The 18,269-nt window shown below is 41.2% G+C and overlaps 2 protein-coding genes across 2 annotated transcripts; both read left to right on the plus strand.

Annotated features, from left to right (window-relative positions):
* Nucleotides 1-430: 430 nt before the first annotated feature.
* On the plus strand, nucleotides 431-5,893 carry LOC124273558. Its single transcript, XM_046708839.1, has 5 exons — nucleotides 431-523; nucleotides 736-756; nucleotides 2,319-2,424; nucleotides 3,749-3,856; nucleotides 5,595-5,893. Exons 1-5 carry the CDS (start codon nucleotides 491-493, stop codon nucleotides 5,726-5,728), a joined length of 402 nt encoding a protein of 133 aa, XP_046564795.1. The 5' UTR covers nucleotides 431-490; the 3' UTR covers nucleotides 5,729-5,893.
* Nucleotides 5,894-7,103: 1,210 nt separating this feature from the next.
* Nucleotides 7,104-11,597, plus strand: LOC124273557. The gene is made up of 5 exons (XM_046708838.1): nucleotides 7,104-7,222; nucleotides 8,114-8,134; nucleotides 9,072-9,177; nucleotides 9,504-9,611; nucleotides 11,421-11,597. Exons 1-5 carry the CDS (start codon nucleotides 7,190-7,192, stop codon nucleotides 11,552-11,554), a joined length of 402 nt encoding a protein of 133 aa, XP_046564794.1. The 5' UTR covers nucleotides 7,104-7,189; the 3' UTR covers nucleotides 11,555-11,597.
* Nucleotides 11,598-18,269: the final 6,672 nt, after the last annotated feature.

Genomic DNA, 18,269 nt, shown 5'->3' on the forward strand with positions numbered 1-18,269 from the left:
TCAACTAGTTTAATAAAACTGGTATTACACGAAAAGTCGTTTAGTATGCTCTATATACTGAAACACATAGATTTGGGTTTTCAAAGGATTGGTCGAATAACTTAGACTCACTCACTCGCCCACACTATCTGTGTTCATATATGGTTACGACACTGTCTGTAGTGGTAATCTGTGTCAGAAGATGACAAATCTACGATTAAACTTCGTACGAATGTGGCATTACCTCTGAAAACTGCTACAAAAACAAAATTGAATGTTTAATTTGGCTTTCCGCTGATCATTAGTGCCGGTGTTGATTCGACTGGTAACATACAGTGTAGTGGAAATATAGTACAAAGTACGACAACCCCATCTAACAGTTAAAACAAAGTCAAGCACCTTATTTGGATAACGATAAAGGTGGTATTGGTACTATCACAACCGGAAGTGACACCAACCAGGTGTGGCGTGAAGAATCACCTGTTTGTCATTACCAAGTAGTGTGAAAACCATGAAGACGGTTGTGACTCTCTGTGTCGTGTTGGTGAGTAGCTTTCTCTATTTATGGCACACATAAGCCATAGACACTGTAGTGCTTTAAAAAATTAAAAATACTCACCTGACAACCTTTGTGAATTTCAATTCTTTCTTTTTTAAAAAACAACAACTTTCATGTGACAACCTGTCTTGTATCGACACTCTTACTTGACAACCCGTTAGTATAATGACTTTCATATTTTACTCTGTGTGTTTCAGGTGCTCCTCTATCACGTCGAGGTAGAGTATTACATTTGAGAGTCAATCATCAACACATAAGGTAACGGGTAAAAGAAAGCGCACACTTGAAAATTGATCTGACCGAATAATTTCAAACGTTATTAAAAAATGTACTGGCTGAACACAGTCGCCGAAACACAGGGGCCTACAGGTTCAAAACACGGCAATGGTAATTGTTTCAAATATACCTCCATCCCAAACACTATTCTTACTTCATTCATTTTAAGCAACATAAAAAATGTGAGTATACGTTCTTTTGCTTGACAGTTTAGAGGGTATTGGGGTAGCCTAGTGGTTAAAGCGTTCGCTCGTCGCGCCGAAGACCCGGAATCGATTCCCCACATGGGTACAATGTGTGCAGCCCATTTCTGGTGTCCCCCGCTTGATATTTCTGGCATATTGCCAAATGCGGTGTTAAACTAAACTGACTCTCGTCAGTGGACGGTTTAGAGCACCAATCTATATATACTGACCTTGTGAAATAAAACTTGTTGCATAAACAATGGATCCATGATCCATAACGAAGAATTTGACGTTATCAGAAAAAGAATTATTTTGAAAGTTCAAACAAACTTAAATATAAAAATCACATTTGAAATGCAGAAAATCAAGTTTACGCTGAATATAAAGAAATGGAACATGTTTACACATGGACCATTGAGCAATGCGTTAGGCAAGAAAATTCGCCTTTCATAATACGTTTCAATGCACACTCATACAAACGTAAGGGATCATGAAATAAAAATGTTATGACCGGTAGAAAAAATAGCTTTGAAAAATGAATGCTATAGCCAGAAAGGGTTCGGAACCACATTGTACACAATTGCCCGTGCACATGGGTAAGTGGGTCGTTAGATAGATTTGAGCTTTTAGCATTGTTGATTTTCAGTTACCACAGTAAGCTCGTGTCAACAGTATTTGTATTCATTCATAGAACACAACCTGGGGATATATGCGTGTTTCAAACGTAGCTAAACCATTCAATGTTTCTCAGTCTGTGATTTGCAGACCCAGGAACAGGTTTCTGCAGAAACAAAATGTTAATGATCGGCCCTGCAGAGATTGCCCTAGATCAACAGCATGAGTTGAAGGATTGATAATCTAAAACATTCTTGAAGAGATGGAACCCAAATGGAACTCAAACCACTGCTCACTCGCCCTCGAAGTTCACGTTACTATTATTGACTGATTGAATGTTGTTTACGCCGCACCCAGCAACATTCCAGCTATATGGCGGCGGCCTGTAAATAATCGAGTCTGGACCAGACAATCCAGTGATCAAGACCATGAGCATCGATTTATACGGGATACCATAACATGTGTCAACCAGTTCAGCGAGCCTGACCACCCGATCCCGTTAGTCGCCTCTTACGACAAGCATGGGACAAGCATACTGAAGAACAATTCTAACCCGGATCTTCAGGGGTCTCAGAGGAATGGATAAGACTCAATCAAATTGTAGTGTAGAGATTAAGAAATGAAATCCTACCATTCCAAAGCATAAACGACTGTTTGACCAGTCGTGTAGGACTCACTCACTCACCCTTCTCTTACAACACTAGGGAGCAGCTCCTGGGACGCAGTGCACGAGTTCTCACGGCTGCGGCAGCTGCTGCAGAGACAGCACCGGCAGGGTCATTTCAACTGACCAGGGCAATGGACCATTTGGTGAGACCTGGAAACATAAACTGATAACACGAAATCTGAAGAAAGTACCATTCTCCGCGGTCTTGCGCGTCACAGAGTCAAACGTGGTTGTGTCGAAGTTACAGGAAACAATGTAAATATTTCGAAGTATATGAGGCTCGACACAACCGAAAAATGATGACTAAAGTACTGCCGGAAACAGAAAAATAAAACTCTGTTTTTTCGCATTTATATCTACAATTCATGTAGTTAAAATGTGAAAGTGTTAAATATCTGTTAAACTAAGTTCGCCCTAAGTACGGTTTCAGTGGTAGGGAGATAGGAAACGTAGAAAAAGGACTACTGAGGAGAGATTAGTGCAGAAATGTGCAATACAGCGATTGATTTGGAACACACCGTGGCTTTATGCAAATTAGTGTGCGATGATATTGTATTACAAAGGACACTTTTTAAATACCTAGGGTTAAATTAAACTTAGCTTCATTATAATCGTTAGTTGGCGTAAAAAAATAACTTTAATAGTGAAACTATTAAGGATGTAGCTACCATGGAGTCTCACTATCACTATAAAAAGAAACAGGTAGGAGGGGTTGTCTCAAAAGCAAAACCAGGACGGGTGTCGCAGACGGTGGTAGGGGTCGGGCTGGGGGATAGATATATCAGCTGAGATAGGATAATCCTTTAGGAGAATTAAACTACTGAAGCAAACGGCACGTCATAACAATTTACAAATAATATCCAGTCCTGTCGATCTTCGGGTGGTCATACCACCTATATATTTTGAGACATTTAATACAATGGTTGATTTAAGTTTTTCTATGGGTATCATACTCTCAACATATACTTTATGAAAGAAAGACACGTAAGATCATCAATAGATGAGACATATTCATCACACATGAAAAAGAATAAAATATCTTCGAGATGACCCCTTGTGCCTGTAGGCAGCACATGCATTTCATGCCAGGTGAGTCGACGGTCCGTCATCATACCTGGCTGAGTGACCTAATTGCCATCTTTAGTCTGATCTATTGTTTTCAGAGAGTATTCGTATTTTTCTAAGTTTTGCATCGATTTTACGCGTAAACATGCTTTTCTGGATATCTTATCACGCATCCAACTGGACGCCCAGTTAGGCCGATGAAGGTTATATCAACATGTGCTATTTGCAATTGTGCAAATTTAGGGATACAGAGTTACTTGAGTAGCAGGCTAAAAACAGTTTTTTCTATTTCCGACAGCACTTTAAGTGATTAAGTTCGACACGTGAAGTTCGATGGTGCTTGAGTTCCATATACATTTTCATATGATGACATAGTTTTACCAATAGCGTTGTCATTATCAGGCGGATTCGGTGGTTTTGGAACGCTTGGAGGTCAGCGTAATGGCACGTGCAGCACCAAGAAAGCTGTGAAGGGCGAGATCTGTGACAGCTCGTGCCAGTGTGACACAGGTAAGTTGTGAATGTACAGGTGAGATATTGAAGCTGAGATAATCTGTGGAAGTCAGGTGAAATATTGAAGCTAGATAAGCTGTAGAAGTACAGGTGAAACATGGAAGTAAAGATAAGTTCTGGAAGTACAGGTGAGATATTGAAGTTAAGATAAATTCTGGAAGTCAGGTGAGATATTGAAGTTAAGATAAGCTGTGGAAGTACAGGTGAAACATGGACGTTAGGATAAGCTGTTGACGTACAGGTGAAACATGGAAGTTAAGATAAGTTCTGGAAGTCAGGTGAGATATTGAAGTTAAGATAAGCTGTGGAAGTACAGGTGAAACATGGACGTTAAGATAAGTTCTGGAAGTCAGGTGAGATATTGAAGTTAAGATAGCTATGGAAGTACAGATGAAACATGGAAGTTAAGATAAATTCTAGAAGTCAGGTGAGATATTGAAGTTAAGATAAGCTGTGGAAGTACAGGTGAAACATGGACGTTAAGATAAGCTATGGAAGTACAGATGAAACATGGAAGTTAAGATAAATTCTGGAAGTCAGGTGAGATATTGAAGTTAGGATAAGCTGTGGAAGTACAGGTGAGATTTTGTTTGCGTGTTGTTCAACACCGCACGTTCATTATAGATACCTGCTCAATAAGCGGTTATACTTATATGCAAGCTTGGAGAGAAAGTTAATGCATTGTTTTGGAGTCCTTCTTTGTTTGGGAACTGAGGCTTTCGCAGGCTACTGAATATATTTAACATGCTTGGCAAAGTTGTTTACTGAACAAAGTATAGTGTTTTCACATAATGAATGATTGATGAAGCGATTTTCAGCTTTAGTTACAAATGATGTTATGGTTGGTCTGTTCTCATTGTCTTGGTGATCTGACACAGCTCCGTGACCCGACAAGACGGTGTTTCAGTGCATCTGATTGTGTATTGTTTATCGGCCTAGAGCCCGTGAAGATCCGGATTAGAATTGGTCTGCAGCAACCCATGCTTGTCGTAAGAGGCGACTAACGGAATTATGTGGTCAGGCTCGCTGACCTGGTTGACACCGGACATCGTATCCCAAATGCGTAGATCCATGACCATGTTTTTGATCACCGGCTTGTCTGGTCCATGTTATGTACAGACAGCTTTCAAGTAGCTTGAATATTGCTGAGTACGGCGTTAAACTGTAAACTTTGCGAGTTTCTTTGTCGTAAACGTGAAACGGTAATAAAACACTGCTTTGGGTTAAATGTAAATAATGCTCATCTGAAAGTAAAAGGGGTAGACGCGTGGTTAATGAATTCACCCACCCCCCCTCCGTTAAAGAATTGCCCCCCACCGCTGGAAACCCGGGTTCGATTCCCCACATGTGTAGAATGTGTGAAGCCTATTTCTGAAATATTGCAAAGTTGGCTTGCACCTGGTTCCACTTGTTATGTTGATGCAATGTTACTGACATTTGTTCGGCGATAGGCCAAAGAGAACAAATCTATGAAACCAAATTAAAGTCGATAAATGGTAAATGCTCCTGTGTTTAAAAATATATACAGTCAAAATAAGATATGAAATATATCAAGTTTGGCCAAGACGATCCTGTGATCAACAGCATGAGCATCAGTCTACGCAACGGGGATCCGATGATATGTGTCAACCGATTTTTCACGCGTACTGCTTAGTAATGGTCTCACCTGTGAACATTGCTTGAACATTTAATCAGTAGCGAAACAACGTATGATTGGTCTATGTATTGTTTGCAGGTCTGGCTTGCTATCGGCCATTGACCGGCGCCTGCTGTCCGCCCTCCACCTGTGTTGATGAAGCGTACGCTCAAAAACAGCACGCATATTGGGCCAGCTGCTTCGCCAACCCACAATGTGCTCTGCCCGCATAAACGATACCATAATATCGGAAAATATACATATGTATGCTTAGAAGAAAACTCATGTTACTTTTAGAAAAGTAAACCAGTCAGTTTGAGAGTCTACGTATTTGGGTCAACTCTGTCATATTTGATGCAAAGCATTTGCTGTGAAAACGAATAAAGCGTAAATGTGGAGTTATCCTGTTAATGAACTCAGAAAGATTAACAACGACAAAGGAACGCATACACCTGAGAACAGGATTAGACGGTGTTACGGTTTAGAAATTACCGTGACAAAGGTCTTGTGAGTCCCTTCTAAACCAGCAAAATAGAATACAGACAAGTCTGTGGTATTCAATAATGTATTGAATAGAAACAAATAAGGTTACCATGAATGACAGCATTCCTAATGCAATACAATTGGAGAAAATCGAAAATAATGGGTCACGAATCTAAAATATTCACCCACCAAAGTCTTCATATTTCTGGTAAACAGATGTACTGACTGAAGGTTGTTGAGGGCTTGACCGTGGAAAGATCAATGTAGACGAGCCTCGGTCTTGAAACGTCTATGTTAGCAGACATATGAGCATAAATCCAAAGCAGCAGCAGTCCCGCTATACAGCTCAACAACAATCCATCATATTATACCTACTACACAGTTCTCGAGATTTCTAGCAGTAGCCACGCCCCACTACGACCTTATAGAAATCACTGGAATGAATCCCACAGTCTTCCGCCGGATGCAATAAAAAAAAACCAAAACAGAGGAGGTAACTCTAACTGCTCAGCTTACTCTCTGAACAGGTAAAATTACATATCCAAGTTCAAGATGTAAGATCAAATACGCACTCAGCGCTTTAAACCTTTGTGACCCATAATAACTATATGTTAATTAATGTCACATTTTAATTAACAAGAACACATCCTCATAACGTCGACGTTATCAATAAGTCGACGAAATACTGCAAAAGAATCATGATATCCCAATCAAACAGGTCACTATGGATTAGTCATTCCTTGTGTTTGTTTCTACGAATGAGAACATTTTGTATTCTGGTGTGAGGAGAGGTGAGGTGAGGCGAGGCGAGGCGAGGCGAGGTTTGTGTATTTGTGTTTAATACATTAATGTCGGAGAGTGTTCATTTTGACAAAGTGGGCATTGCTTTAGTTCACGGATTTGATAATGTCATCAGCTTAATATTAAGTATGTGTAGCGAGAGTGAGTGAGTGAAATGACCTCTGAAGTTTAGCCATTACAAGAAAACAATGATTGAAACACTTTCCACTGTTTACTGGTGCTGGAGTTGATTTCACTCTTAACATACAGTGCAATGGAAATATAGTACAAGGTACGACAAGGCTATCCAACAATCAGCACAAGTCAAGCACCATATTTTGATAACGATAGAGGCGGTATTGGTACTATCACACCTGGCAGGTGTGGTGTGAAGAATCACCTGTTTGCCATTACCCAGTATTGTACAAACCATGAAGACGGTAGCGGCTCTCTGTGTCGTGTTGGTGAGTAGATTTCCCTCATTAAGGCGTTTATCACACAGACGCATAGACTTTGTGGTGCTATGAAAACCAACTGTATTTGGACACTCTCACTTGACAACCTGTCTGTATTTCGACACTTTCTCCGCAAAACCTAACTGTATTTGGACACTCTCACTTGACAACCTGTCTGTATTTCGACGCTTTGGACACTCTCACTTGACAACCTGTCTGTATTTCGACACTTTCTCCGCAAAACCTAACTGCATTTGGACACTCTCACTTGACAACCTGTCTGTATTTCGACACTTTCTCCGCAAAACCTAACTGTGTTTGGACACTCTCACTTGACAACCTGTCTGTATTTCGACACTTTCTCCGCAAAACCTAACTGCATTTGGACACTCTCACTTGACAACCTGTCTGTATTTCGACACTTTCTCCGCAAAACCTAACTGTATTGGGACTCTCACTTGACAACCTGTCTGTATTTCGACACTTTCTCCGCAAAACCTAACTGCATTTGGACACTCTCACTTGACAACCTGTCTGTATTTGGACACTTTCTCCGCAAAACCTAACTGTATTTGGACACTCTCACTTGACAACCTGTCTGTATTTCGACACTTTCTCCGCAAAACCTAACTGTATTTGGACACTCTCACTTGACAACCTGTCTGTATTTCGACACTTTCTCCGCACAATCTAATTGTATTTGAACACTCTCTCTTGACAACCTGTCTGTATTTTGACACTATCGCCTGACAACACGTCTATATTTCAACACTGTTCCTTACTGCGGAATGTTTTTGACCATTGTGTCGCGAGAAACAGGTGCGTGTACGTAACTGTGAACAGCAGTTTCGAATGTCCTCAAGTCTGTAGTCTAATATTATTTTCTACCGTATATTCCAGGTGCTCCTCTATCACGTCGAGGTAGAGTATTACTTTTTGAGTCAATCTTTGATGCATAAACTGACAAGCAAAAGAAAGTATAATGGAAAATTGATTTGACAGGAATTTAAAACATTAGCAAAACATTTCCTGGCCGAAAACAGTCGCCGAAACACGAAGTCGCAAACAAAAGGTTAAAACAGAACAGTGAGACTTGTTTAAAATACAAGACCATCCCAGACACATTTAATAATTCATTCATTTTAGTCAACATCAAATATGCGAGTAGACTTTCTTTTGCTTGACATTTTAGAGCACCAGTCTACATAAACTGATCCTTGAAATAAAACTATGGAATAAACTATATATCCATGATCCATGATGAAGAAATTGATGTTATCAGAAAACGAGTGAGTGATTGAGTGAGTTTAGTTTTAGCCCGGTTTTAGCAATATTCAAGCATTGTCATGGCAAGGTACTCCAGAAATGGGCTTCACGCATTGTTCCCATGTAGGGAATGGAACCCGGGTCTTCGGCGTAGGGAACCTGGAGAATATATGCGTGTTTCAAACTGAACGAGACGTAACTGAAACATTCAATGTTTCTCAGTCTGTGATTTGCAGATCGAGTAACAGGCTTCTGCAGACACAAAATGTTAAGATCGGCCCTGCACAGGGTGCCCTACAACAGTCGAGGATTGGCTAATGAAACAACAGGTTTCAAGAAATATAATCCAAACGACACCCAAAACACTGCTCACTTGCCGTAGGTCACAGAAGTTCAAATTACTGACAGATGTTCAGAAATACTTTGGGATACGTCAGTGGAACTGGGTCAGGCACTGTAAGAGGAATGGAAAAACAGCTCAATCAAATTATAAAGTAGAGATTAGGAATTTATTCTTACCATTTCAAAGCATAAACGAATGTTTGACCAGTCGTGTAGGACTCACTCACTCACCCTTCTCTTACAACACTAGGGAGCAGCTCCTGGGACGCAGTGCACGAGTTCTCACGGCTGCGGCAGCTGCTGCAGAGACAGCAACGGCAGGGTCATTTCAACTGACCAGGGCAATGGACCATTTGGTGAGACCTGGAAACATACTGATAACACGAAACCTGAAGAAAGTACCATTTTCCGCGGTCTTGCGAGTTACTTAGTCAAATATCGATGTGTCGAAGTTACGGGGAATAATGGAAATATTTCGAAGTATCCGACGTTTTGACAAAACCGAAAAATGATGACTAAAGAAGGAATACTCAGGGATCAAGTTATTAATTCGAGACACTGAGAATTCGACTTAGGAAAGTTCGACACAACGATGTTTGTATGTGTGTATACGCTATGAATATTGTTACTATGTATGAAAAAAAATCATTTGATAATATACCAATATCGTTGTCATTACCAGGCGGATTCGGTGGTTTTGGACCGCTTGGAGGTCAGCGTAATGGCACGTGCAGCACGAAGAAAGCTGTGAAAGGCGAGATCTGTGACAGCTCGTGCCTGTGTGACACAGGTGAGATATTGAAGTTGAGATAAGCTATGGAAGTACAGGTGAGACACAGAAGTTGAGATAAGTTGTTAAAGTCAGGTGAGATATTGCAGTTGGGATAAGCTGTGGAAGTACAGGCGAGATATGAAAGTTGAGACAAGCTGTGGAAGTACAGCCGAGATATGAAAGTTGAGACAAGCTGTGGAAGTACAGGCGAGATATGAAAGTTGAGACAAGCTGTGGAAGTACAGGCGAGATAATGAAGTTGATTTTGTAGGATTTGTTTTCTTGAAACCGTACTCAGTAAAATTCCAGCTATTTGGCGGCGGTCTGTAAATAATCGAGTCTTGACCAGACAATCCAGTGATTGACAGCAAGAGCATCGATCTACGCAATTGGGCACCGATGACATGTCAGCGAGCCTGATCACCGGATCCCGTTAGTTGCCTCTTACGACAAGCATGGGTTACTGAAGGTTCATTCCAACCCGGATCTTTACGGGTTGTGTAAAATCAATTCAGTTGGAGAGATCTGAATGTCGTGAAGAAATGTAAGTGAGGTTTGAGTTCAGTGAACTATGGAAGTTCAGGTAAGTTGAGAACGTTCATTTGAGATACCTGTACAATACGTGTCTCCTACTTATACATAAATCATTCAAAGCTTGGGGGAGTTAATGTATTGTAAAGGAGTCCTTTCATGTGAAAGGAGTTTTCGCGCTACTGAAGATGTTTTTACTGAACAAAATTATTTTCGACCAGAAATGAATAATTAATCTAGCCCTTCTCAGGTTTAGTTACAAATGATGTTATGGTTGGTCTATTCTCATTGTCTTGGTGATGTGACAAGACAAGTGCTTCGGTACATCTGATTGTGTATTGTTTATCGGCCTTGAACGTTTCGTGTTGAGGGGCTTGGCCAGTTTCCTGGTGGGTTTTACCAGTGTAAAACAATAAACACAAAGCAGTACTAATACCCTGTTTTGAGTTTAATCGAAATATCACTCATCTTAAAGTGAAAGGGAAGCCGCGTGCATAAAGCGTTGGCTCATAGCTGTGAAAATCCGAGTTCGACCCCTCACATTTGTATAATGTGTCAAGCCCATTTCTGGAATATAATGAAAAGAGGCGTAAACAAATGCACACTTGGCTTGTACTTGGTCCTACTTGATATACCGATATTACTGACAACTTTTCGGCGGTCGGTCAAGATGTGCGAATTCCATAAACGAGAGTGGGATAACGGTACATGCTAAATATATACAGTCAAAACATAGGGAGGCGGTGGGGTAGCCTAGTGGTTAAAGCGTTCGCTCGTCCCTCCGAATAACCGGGTTCGATTCCCCACATGGGTACAATGTGTGAAGCCCATTTCTGGTGTCCCCCGCCGTGATATTGCTGGAATATTCAAATGCGGCGTAAAACCATACTCACTAATTCAAACCATACACCTGCCAATATTTAAGCAAACAAACTCCTACTGGCCACTGGATGACCTCTCACATCGGCATGAGTCGTACAGCACTGTAGCGGGTTGATGGGCGGATGGGTAGCCTAGTGACTGACGTGTGGCGGTGGGTCTGTGGGGCGGTGCGGTGGGTCTGTGGGGGTGGGGCGGTGCAGTGGGTCTGTGGGCGGTGGGGCGGTGGCTCGTCACGCCGAAGTCCCGGGTTTGATTCCCCACATGGATACAATATGTGAACTCATTTTTGTTATACCCCACCGTGATATTGCTGGAAGTTTACTAAAATCGGCGTAAAATCATACTCACTCACATAGCGATTGGTTTAAACCTTTTGGAGAGGGATTTTATTATTTGTTTGTTTATTGTAAACAGGCCTGGCTTGCTATCGGCCAATGTCCGGCGTCTGCTGCCCAGCGTCCACCTGTGTCGACGAAGCCTACGCCAAACATCAACACGAATATTGGTCCAATTGCTTTGCCAACCCTAACTGTGCTATTCCCCCATAAACGATAACCTTTGTACTGGGAAATATATCGTATGAAGTTGTGAGTGCTGCGTTGAGAAATTCATATTATATAAGTTTGGATCAATACCTCATAACTGTGTATAACTCTTCAGTGTAAGTGTCAGTGGATGTTGGTTGGTTAATAGGTTGGTTTGTTGTTTAAGGCCGCACTTAACGAATTTCCAGCTATAGTACATGGTCTGTAAATAATCGAATGTAGACCGGACAATCCAGCAACTGGAAACCTATGACAGGTGTCAACCGAGTCAGCGAGTCTGACCACCCTGTCCCGTTAGTCGCCTCGTACGACAAGCATGGGCTGCTGAAGATCAATTCTAGCACGGATCTTCACGGGTGGATGCTTGTGATAGACCCATCAGGGTGGAGACTGCACGGTAGTAATGATGATGCAGGGTGGGGGTATGGGTAAGCGTAGTCATGGTACTGGAGGGAAACATGGCGCTGTTGTGGTGTAGCGAGGATTTGATGGGGTACGGGTTCTGTGGGTCTGAGTAAGGTAGAGTTCTTGTCATAGTGTAACGGGGGTATGAATGAGGTAGGGGTGTTTTGGTAGTTCATACTATATCATAGGATATTTATATAGCGCACATATCCACGTAACTACTGACCAGCAAAAGAAACGCAATTCAAGAAATGAAAACAATTGTGTTAAAGTATCAAATCCAAACTCATGCTGAAAAAGTATAATTTTCATGAATTCTGAGTTTTACTGCTGGTCAGTATACATAGTCAAGGCGCTGGTATTTTCCCCTCGATCATTGGATGTCAATCTCAAGGGCACATCGTATTATCAGGGGCGGTGGGGTAGCCTAGTGGTTAAGGCGTATCCGTCACACCGAAGATCCGGGTTCGATTCCCCACATGGATACAATGTGTGAAGCCCATTTCTGGTGATATTGCTGGAATATTGCTTAAAACGGCGTAAAACTAATACTCACTCACTCACTCATTATTGATAAAAGCGGCATAGATCTACACGTACTAACGTAAAACGTATATTTTTTCCAATATTTCGCAATATAATCAAAATGTCATTTTCTCCTGAAACAGAGATACTGCTAGATTTTTACATAAATAATAAAATAAACTGACACAAAACAAACAATTGCACAGCGGCGACTGAAAAACTACCAGACTACCAGTTACACCTTATCTAGTGGTGTCAATAGGTTCAAATCAATTGTCTATCAATGGTCGATGGATGATCGATAAATATTCATGATACACTAGATATGAGCCGAATAAGTAAATCGTTATCTGTCCGATGTCTTAAGCAAGACGTTAACTGAAGTGTTAGTTAAACACAGCATTGATCTCTATTTTGCCAGTGACCGACGGAATATTTAATGAGAAATACACTATCACCAAAAGAAACGTTACCCTCCTTCCTTTATGACGGAGGTACCTATCTTCAGCTGGCGCTGTGATGCTTGGACGTCCACTTCTTGGTCTGTATACCGTGACCCCAGTCTGTCTGAAGCCCTGAATAAGTCTTATAACCGAGATACGGTGGCATCCGAGGGCGTTGGCAACCTCATTTTATTTCGACCCATCTGCACCATCCCAATGGCTCTTTCTTTCTCTTCAGCTGTTAATCGTGGCATATTTCTTGTACTTGTGTATCATATCATGTATTTTAGGCTCTCTTCGTACCCTATAGAATCATTCTACACGTGAAATAGATGCAAATACTGCTTGAATATTGCTGCGTTTTGGCGATTGATATTGCTATGTGTAAACTGAAAATAGAAAAATGTTACTTTGCAAGCAAAAATGTTAACAAAGATAATTTTAGATGTTCCTGAACATTTTTTTCACAATATCAAAGACACGTTTTACTTGTTTTCACTAATGCAGAAAATGTTTCAAAAGGCTGAAATCATAGCAATGATTATTTTACAATTTTACACACTCTACAAGAGTTGTTTCTCGATTTAATAGTTGAAAAGTGGGGACTTTAAATAGTTTATCATTGTCCCAAAGCAGAATTTTATTTCAACCTTTCTTTTGGACATCAAAATAACTGTTATTGGTTTATTTCGACATGGAAAAATAGGACATTTTAACTCTTCTGGAAAAGAGGCATTTCACCTAAATATGAAATGCATTTGAGAAATGTTTTTCGTGATTTGCATAAAGCTGTGATGTTAAACCTTTATGTAAACTAAAACCTTCTAACATATCTTTGATAGTTTTTCAGTAATTCATAAAGGTAGGAGGGTAACGTTTCTTTTGACGTTTAGTGTATGTTTCACCGACAGAGGTAATCTTCAGCAACGGCGACGAGGATGAAATGTTTTGGAATCAAAGACTTTTCACTAATATCTAGACTGATACTTAAACAAATCGTAGAGAAATTTTAATTTTCATTAGGCATTTTACGTTAAACTTTGAACCTGAATTGGTTGCTTCCCGATAACTATTAGAAAAGATTTGTTTTGAACAATTGACCTTAGACATATGCATAACAGGCCCGTAACTCATAACTAAGCAGAGTGAATGAGTTTAATTTACGCCGCCTTTTTGCAAAATTCCAGCAACATTACGGCGGTGGACACCAGAAATTTATCTTCACACATTCCACCGAACTCGGGTCTTTGGCGTGACGAGCGAACGCTTTAACTATTTGTCTACCCAAACGCCCCACAGTTGCGGAGTGTTACAAGAGGACTAACACATGCACTCATGTGTAATTACTGGAACCAAAAGGTGCATCGTCCACAAGAACAGCAGGACCAACAACCAACTTAACCTCTCTACTAAGCTGCAGAGGTAACATGCCTACGCTTGAAGCCATCTGTCCATCCATGCCCCAACACTATATCTAAAGAACTGCATCAGGCAAGCACATGACTACTTAGGATCATCACACAACAGACTAGAAGTCACAAAGTTCACGTCCAGAACGCACTGGACCACAAACAGAAGGATGGAAACCCTGTCACCACCAATCTACGACAAGACCCAAAAGTTATCCGAGAGAAAAGGCTCACATGTCCACCAAAAGACCAAACGAACACAAGTGCGTAGGTTCCAAGTGCTGAAATCAGAAAGCCACTACAAACGGCAAACTCAGTCCAGAAAGACTTTGCATTAATACCAACGCCCACCAAGAGGAAAACAGATGAATTCATCACTGTAATAGAAAAGCGACTCCAACAAACAGCGCCGAATGACAAGCATCTCAGGCAAGAAACCCGCCAAGACACATCCCAGCTTCACCCACAATGAGACAAGAGCCATAACAGAATTAAAGCACGATGAGACCATCACCATCACAAAGTGTTATATCGGCAAAGCTGATGTCATCCTTGACACGGAGGAATTCATGCAACTGGTTAACAAATCCGTGGAAGACCACAAGATCCTCAAGAAAGACAACACAAGAAAAAAAAACCCCAAGAACTCCACAGCAATAGAAAATTAAATGATACCATATTCAATAATTATCATATAAACTCGCAGCTCATTTACGCCAAAGCCATCGTCAAAATCCATAAAGATCCAGCCAAAGTCAGATTACGTGTTTGCTCTGTGCACTGACTCACCATTTTCATGGATTTTCAAAGGAAGCAAATGCGGATCGGGACCTTCCCCTCAAATCGTAAGAACCAAACGCATTACCTCAAGTCCCTTCGACAACTACCGTTATCGTAATGTTTAAAAAAAACTCCAAAAAACCCCACCACAATCTCCCTCATACCATGCTTTTGGCACTTCCAATAAGCTAGAAGTAAAACCATATATTCAACCGGTAAAACAATGTTCTAAATGTCTAAAATATCACCACACCACCACATACTGAAATCAGCTGTACGTAAATGCAAAAATGCGCACAACCAATCTGCACCTCCCCCCTGCGCCTCTGGTGCATATTCTGCAAAGTCACATCACATATATCTCTCACAAACAACTGTCCACGCAGACACACACTCACACAACAAGCAACGGACACATAAACACTGACACAGCTAAAATCGAAACAGAAAAACAGGCACCGCTCAACTCCACCTCTACCCCCCACCTTCACCCACACACAATACAAACAAAACAACAAAAACAACAACAAAAAATTAAAAAAAGGAAAAAAGAAGAAGCAAAAACAAACACATCATACACCCAATTACAAACAAATAGCATCGTACATTGCAAAACCAAAAAACACAAACCACAGGGCATTTTCACCCGACTTAACCTGTATGTGAGATTCCCTCCGATAATTCACCCACAAGCACTACACCCAACCCACCAACATCCACAGATCTCTGGCCACAGAATTCTCCAGCACCAACAACACGGTAACCTCAACACGCAAAACATCCCATAACAAACAACCTAAATTTCGCCCCAAACCGATTCAATACAAATACACTGCAAACACCCCGCAAGGTATCTCACCAATCCTCGCGGGTCATAAACCACATCCCCGAAGAAATTCAAGAAGATGTTGCATCAAACACCACAAAACACGAAACATCTGACATACCACTCTGCCTTACAAAAGAAACCTCATACCTGAACACAACCTAAATAAGTTAACACGAAACACCAAAACATCCGCATACTGCATATAATCACACATAACCAACTAGTGCCAACATACCAGCCCCCCACCCCCCAAAAAAAATCAATAAAACAAATCAACAACAAACAACAACAATACAACCAAACCAAACGCCAACCCACTTAGCTTTAAAACAACCACATGAAAACCAAAACAAGACAAAAAAAACAGACGAAACAAACACCAAGCAAACCAGCTAGCTACCCCCGATACCACTTCTGTCAAATGTCCAAATACAAAATGCATACAAATATAATTTTGCAACACTAACACCCCCTTCCGGTTGCCATATCTTTAAAAAAATCCTCTTTCGATCAAAGACTGATTCGCCTGGCGGGTCCGTGTGCTATATACGTACTATGTCGGAAAGCGCACGATAAATTTCAAATCACCATCATCATGACTCAGCATTCACCTGATAAAGGCGCAAGAATTAGCTTTTAAACGTCGTACCAAGAATAAAAACAAAGTCATGTTATCCACAAAACGTGTCATGTGTTCAAAAGGAGACCGTACTTAATCGTCATGGTAGAACGCAAAAACGCCTGTTGTGTTTGGAAATTGGGGGTAATTTGATGTATCTTAAAAGGATACTACCCAGAGCCTCCACCAACATCATCATCAAATATGATTTGTTTAACTAGCCGACAACAATTTGCCACCCACGCCGAATAGACTTCCGCTGTTTGTCTTATTGACAATTCCATATCCTTTTAACGCCTTATACAACAGACCCCGTGTCTTTATCCGCAGTCTTTTCTGTTTAATGCCGCACAAAACAATAGTCCTACTATTTGACAACATGGCCCTAGTAATCAATGTCCCTTTATACGGAAATGCTCAACAAACAGTATTGTTCAGCATTTGAAACAATCTATTATTGTTCGCTTAAGCCCATCTGATGATGTCGCCAGCGATCCCAATTATGGTTCGTTTAAATATCTTTCAGCATTGAATTACCAGCAACAATCAATGTCATGTTACATTAAGTAGAGGTTGGGGCATTGTCTGCAAACACTTATATTAATAGGTACCACTTCCTGGTCACAACGTGAAACATGCTATAAGTGAAAATCATTAACGGCACACGAGCACACTGCGTGGAGTTAATGATTTTGTTGGTTATGTTTAATTCTAAAGTCTATTGGCATGTAATTATACAGGAACGCCTTTTGCCCATTGTCCGACCTTGGTTGGCTTAGATAGACACTTCCTAATGCGCAGGCGCATGCTTATGGTCAGCCTCAATTAACAGTCACTCTGTACAGTTAGTGGAGAGGTAAAGTGCTGTTGGCGGATTCTGAAGCCTCATTTGATGGAAGGTCATGGAGTTGACAACATCCAGTGTGATTCTGTTCCAATTTATTGTCGTCTTCTGTAACGGCATCGACCCCACCAACATCCTGAATCTGGGTGGTTCATACGACAAAATTCTCCAGGGACATGGTTATCAGTTGTTGAAAGTTAAAACACTGGAACATTGTCACAGAATTTGTCTGTACTCACCGAAATGTTTGTCTGTAAATTGGAACATAAAGACAAAGTATTGTCAACTGAACTCGGAAGACTCCGGTACTGTAACTCCTCTGATGATGTCCACGGGAGACTTGTACGTCCCTGTGGTGGGTTCCAACTTCAAGGTATGTAATGTGATGAGAGAGTGAGTGAGTTTAGTTTCACGCTACCGTTAGCAATATTCTAGCAATATTACAGCGGCGGACACCAGAAATAGGCTGCACACATTGTACCCATGTGGGGAATCGAACCTGGATCTTCAGCGTGACGAGCGGACTCCTTAACCACTAGGCTACCCGCCGCCCTGTGACATGTGATGAGTATGTTTTGCTACATCAGTATTTCTATTTAGTCTGCATTGGTCTCGCAATTTTTAAAACGTACGCACGTCACTCAGAAGACCCGGGTTCAATCCCCCTTGTTGATTGGTTGGTTGGTTGGCTGGTTGACTGGTTGGTTGACTGGTTGGTTGGTTGGTTGGCTGCTTGGCTGGTTGGTTGGTTGGTTGGTTGGCTGGTTGGTTGGTCGGTTGAGGAAATACAGCACACTGATACAGGCATTGAACACTGACCACTTGGTTTGCGGGCTGGTTTGCAGGCTGGTTTGCAGGCTGGTT

The sequence above is a fragment of the Haliotis rubra genome, unplaced genomic scaffold, assembly GCF_003918875.1.
Source record: "Haliotis rubra isolate DU_JTF1 unplaced genomic scaffold, ASM391887v1 Scf182, whole genome shotgun sequence".
Taxonomy (NCBI): domain Eukaryota; kingdom Metazoa; phylum Mollusca; class Gastropoda; order Lepetellida; family Haliotidae; genus Haliotis; species Haliotis rubra.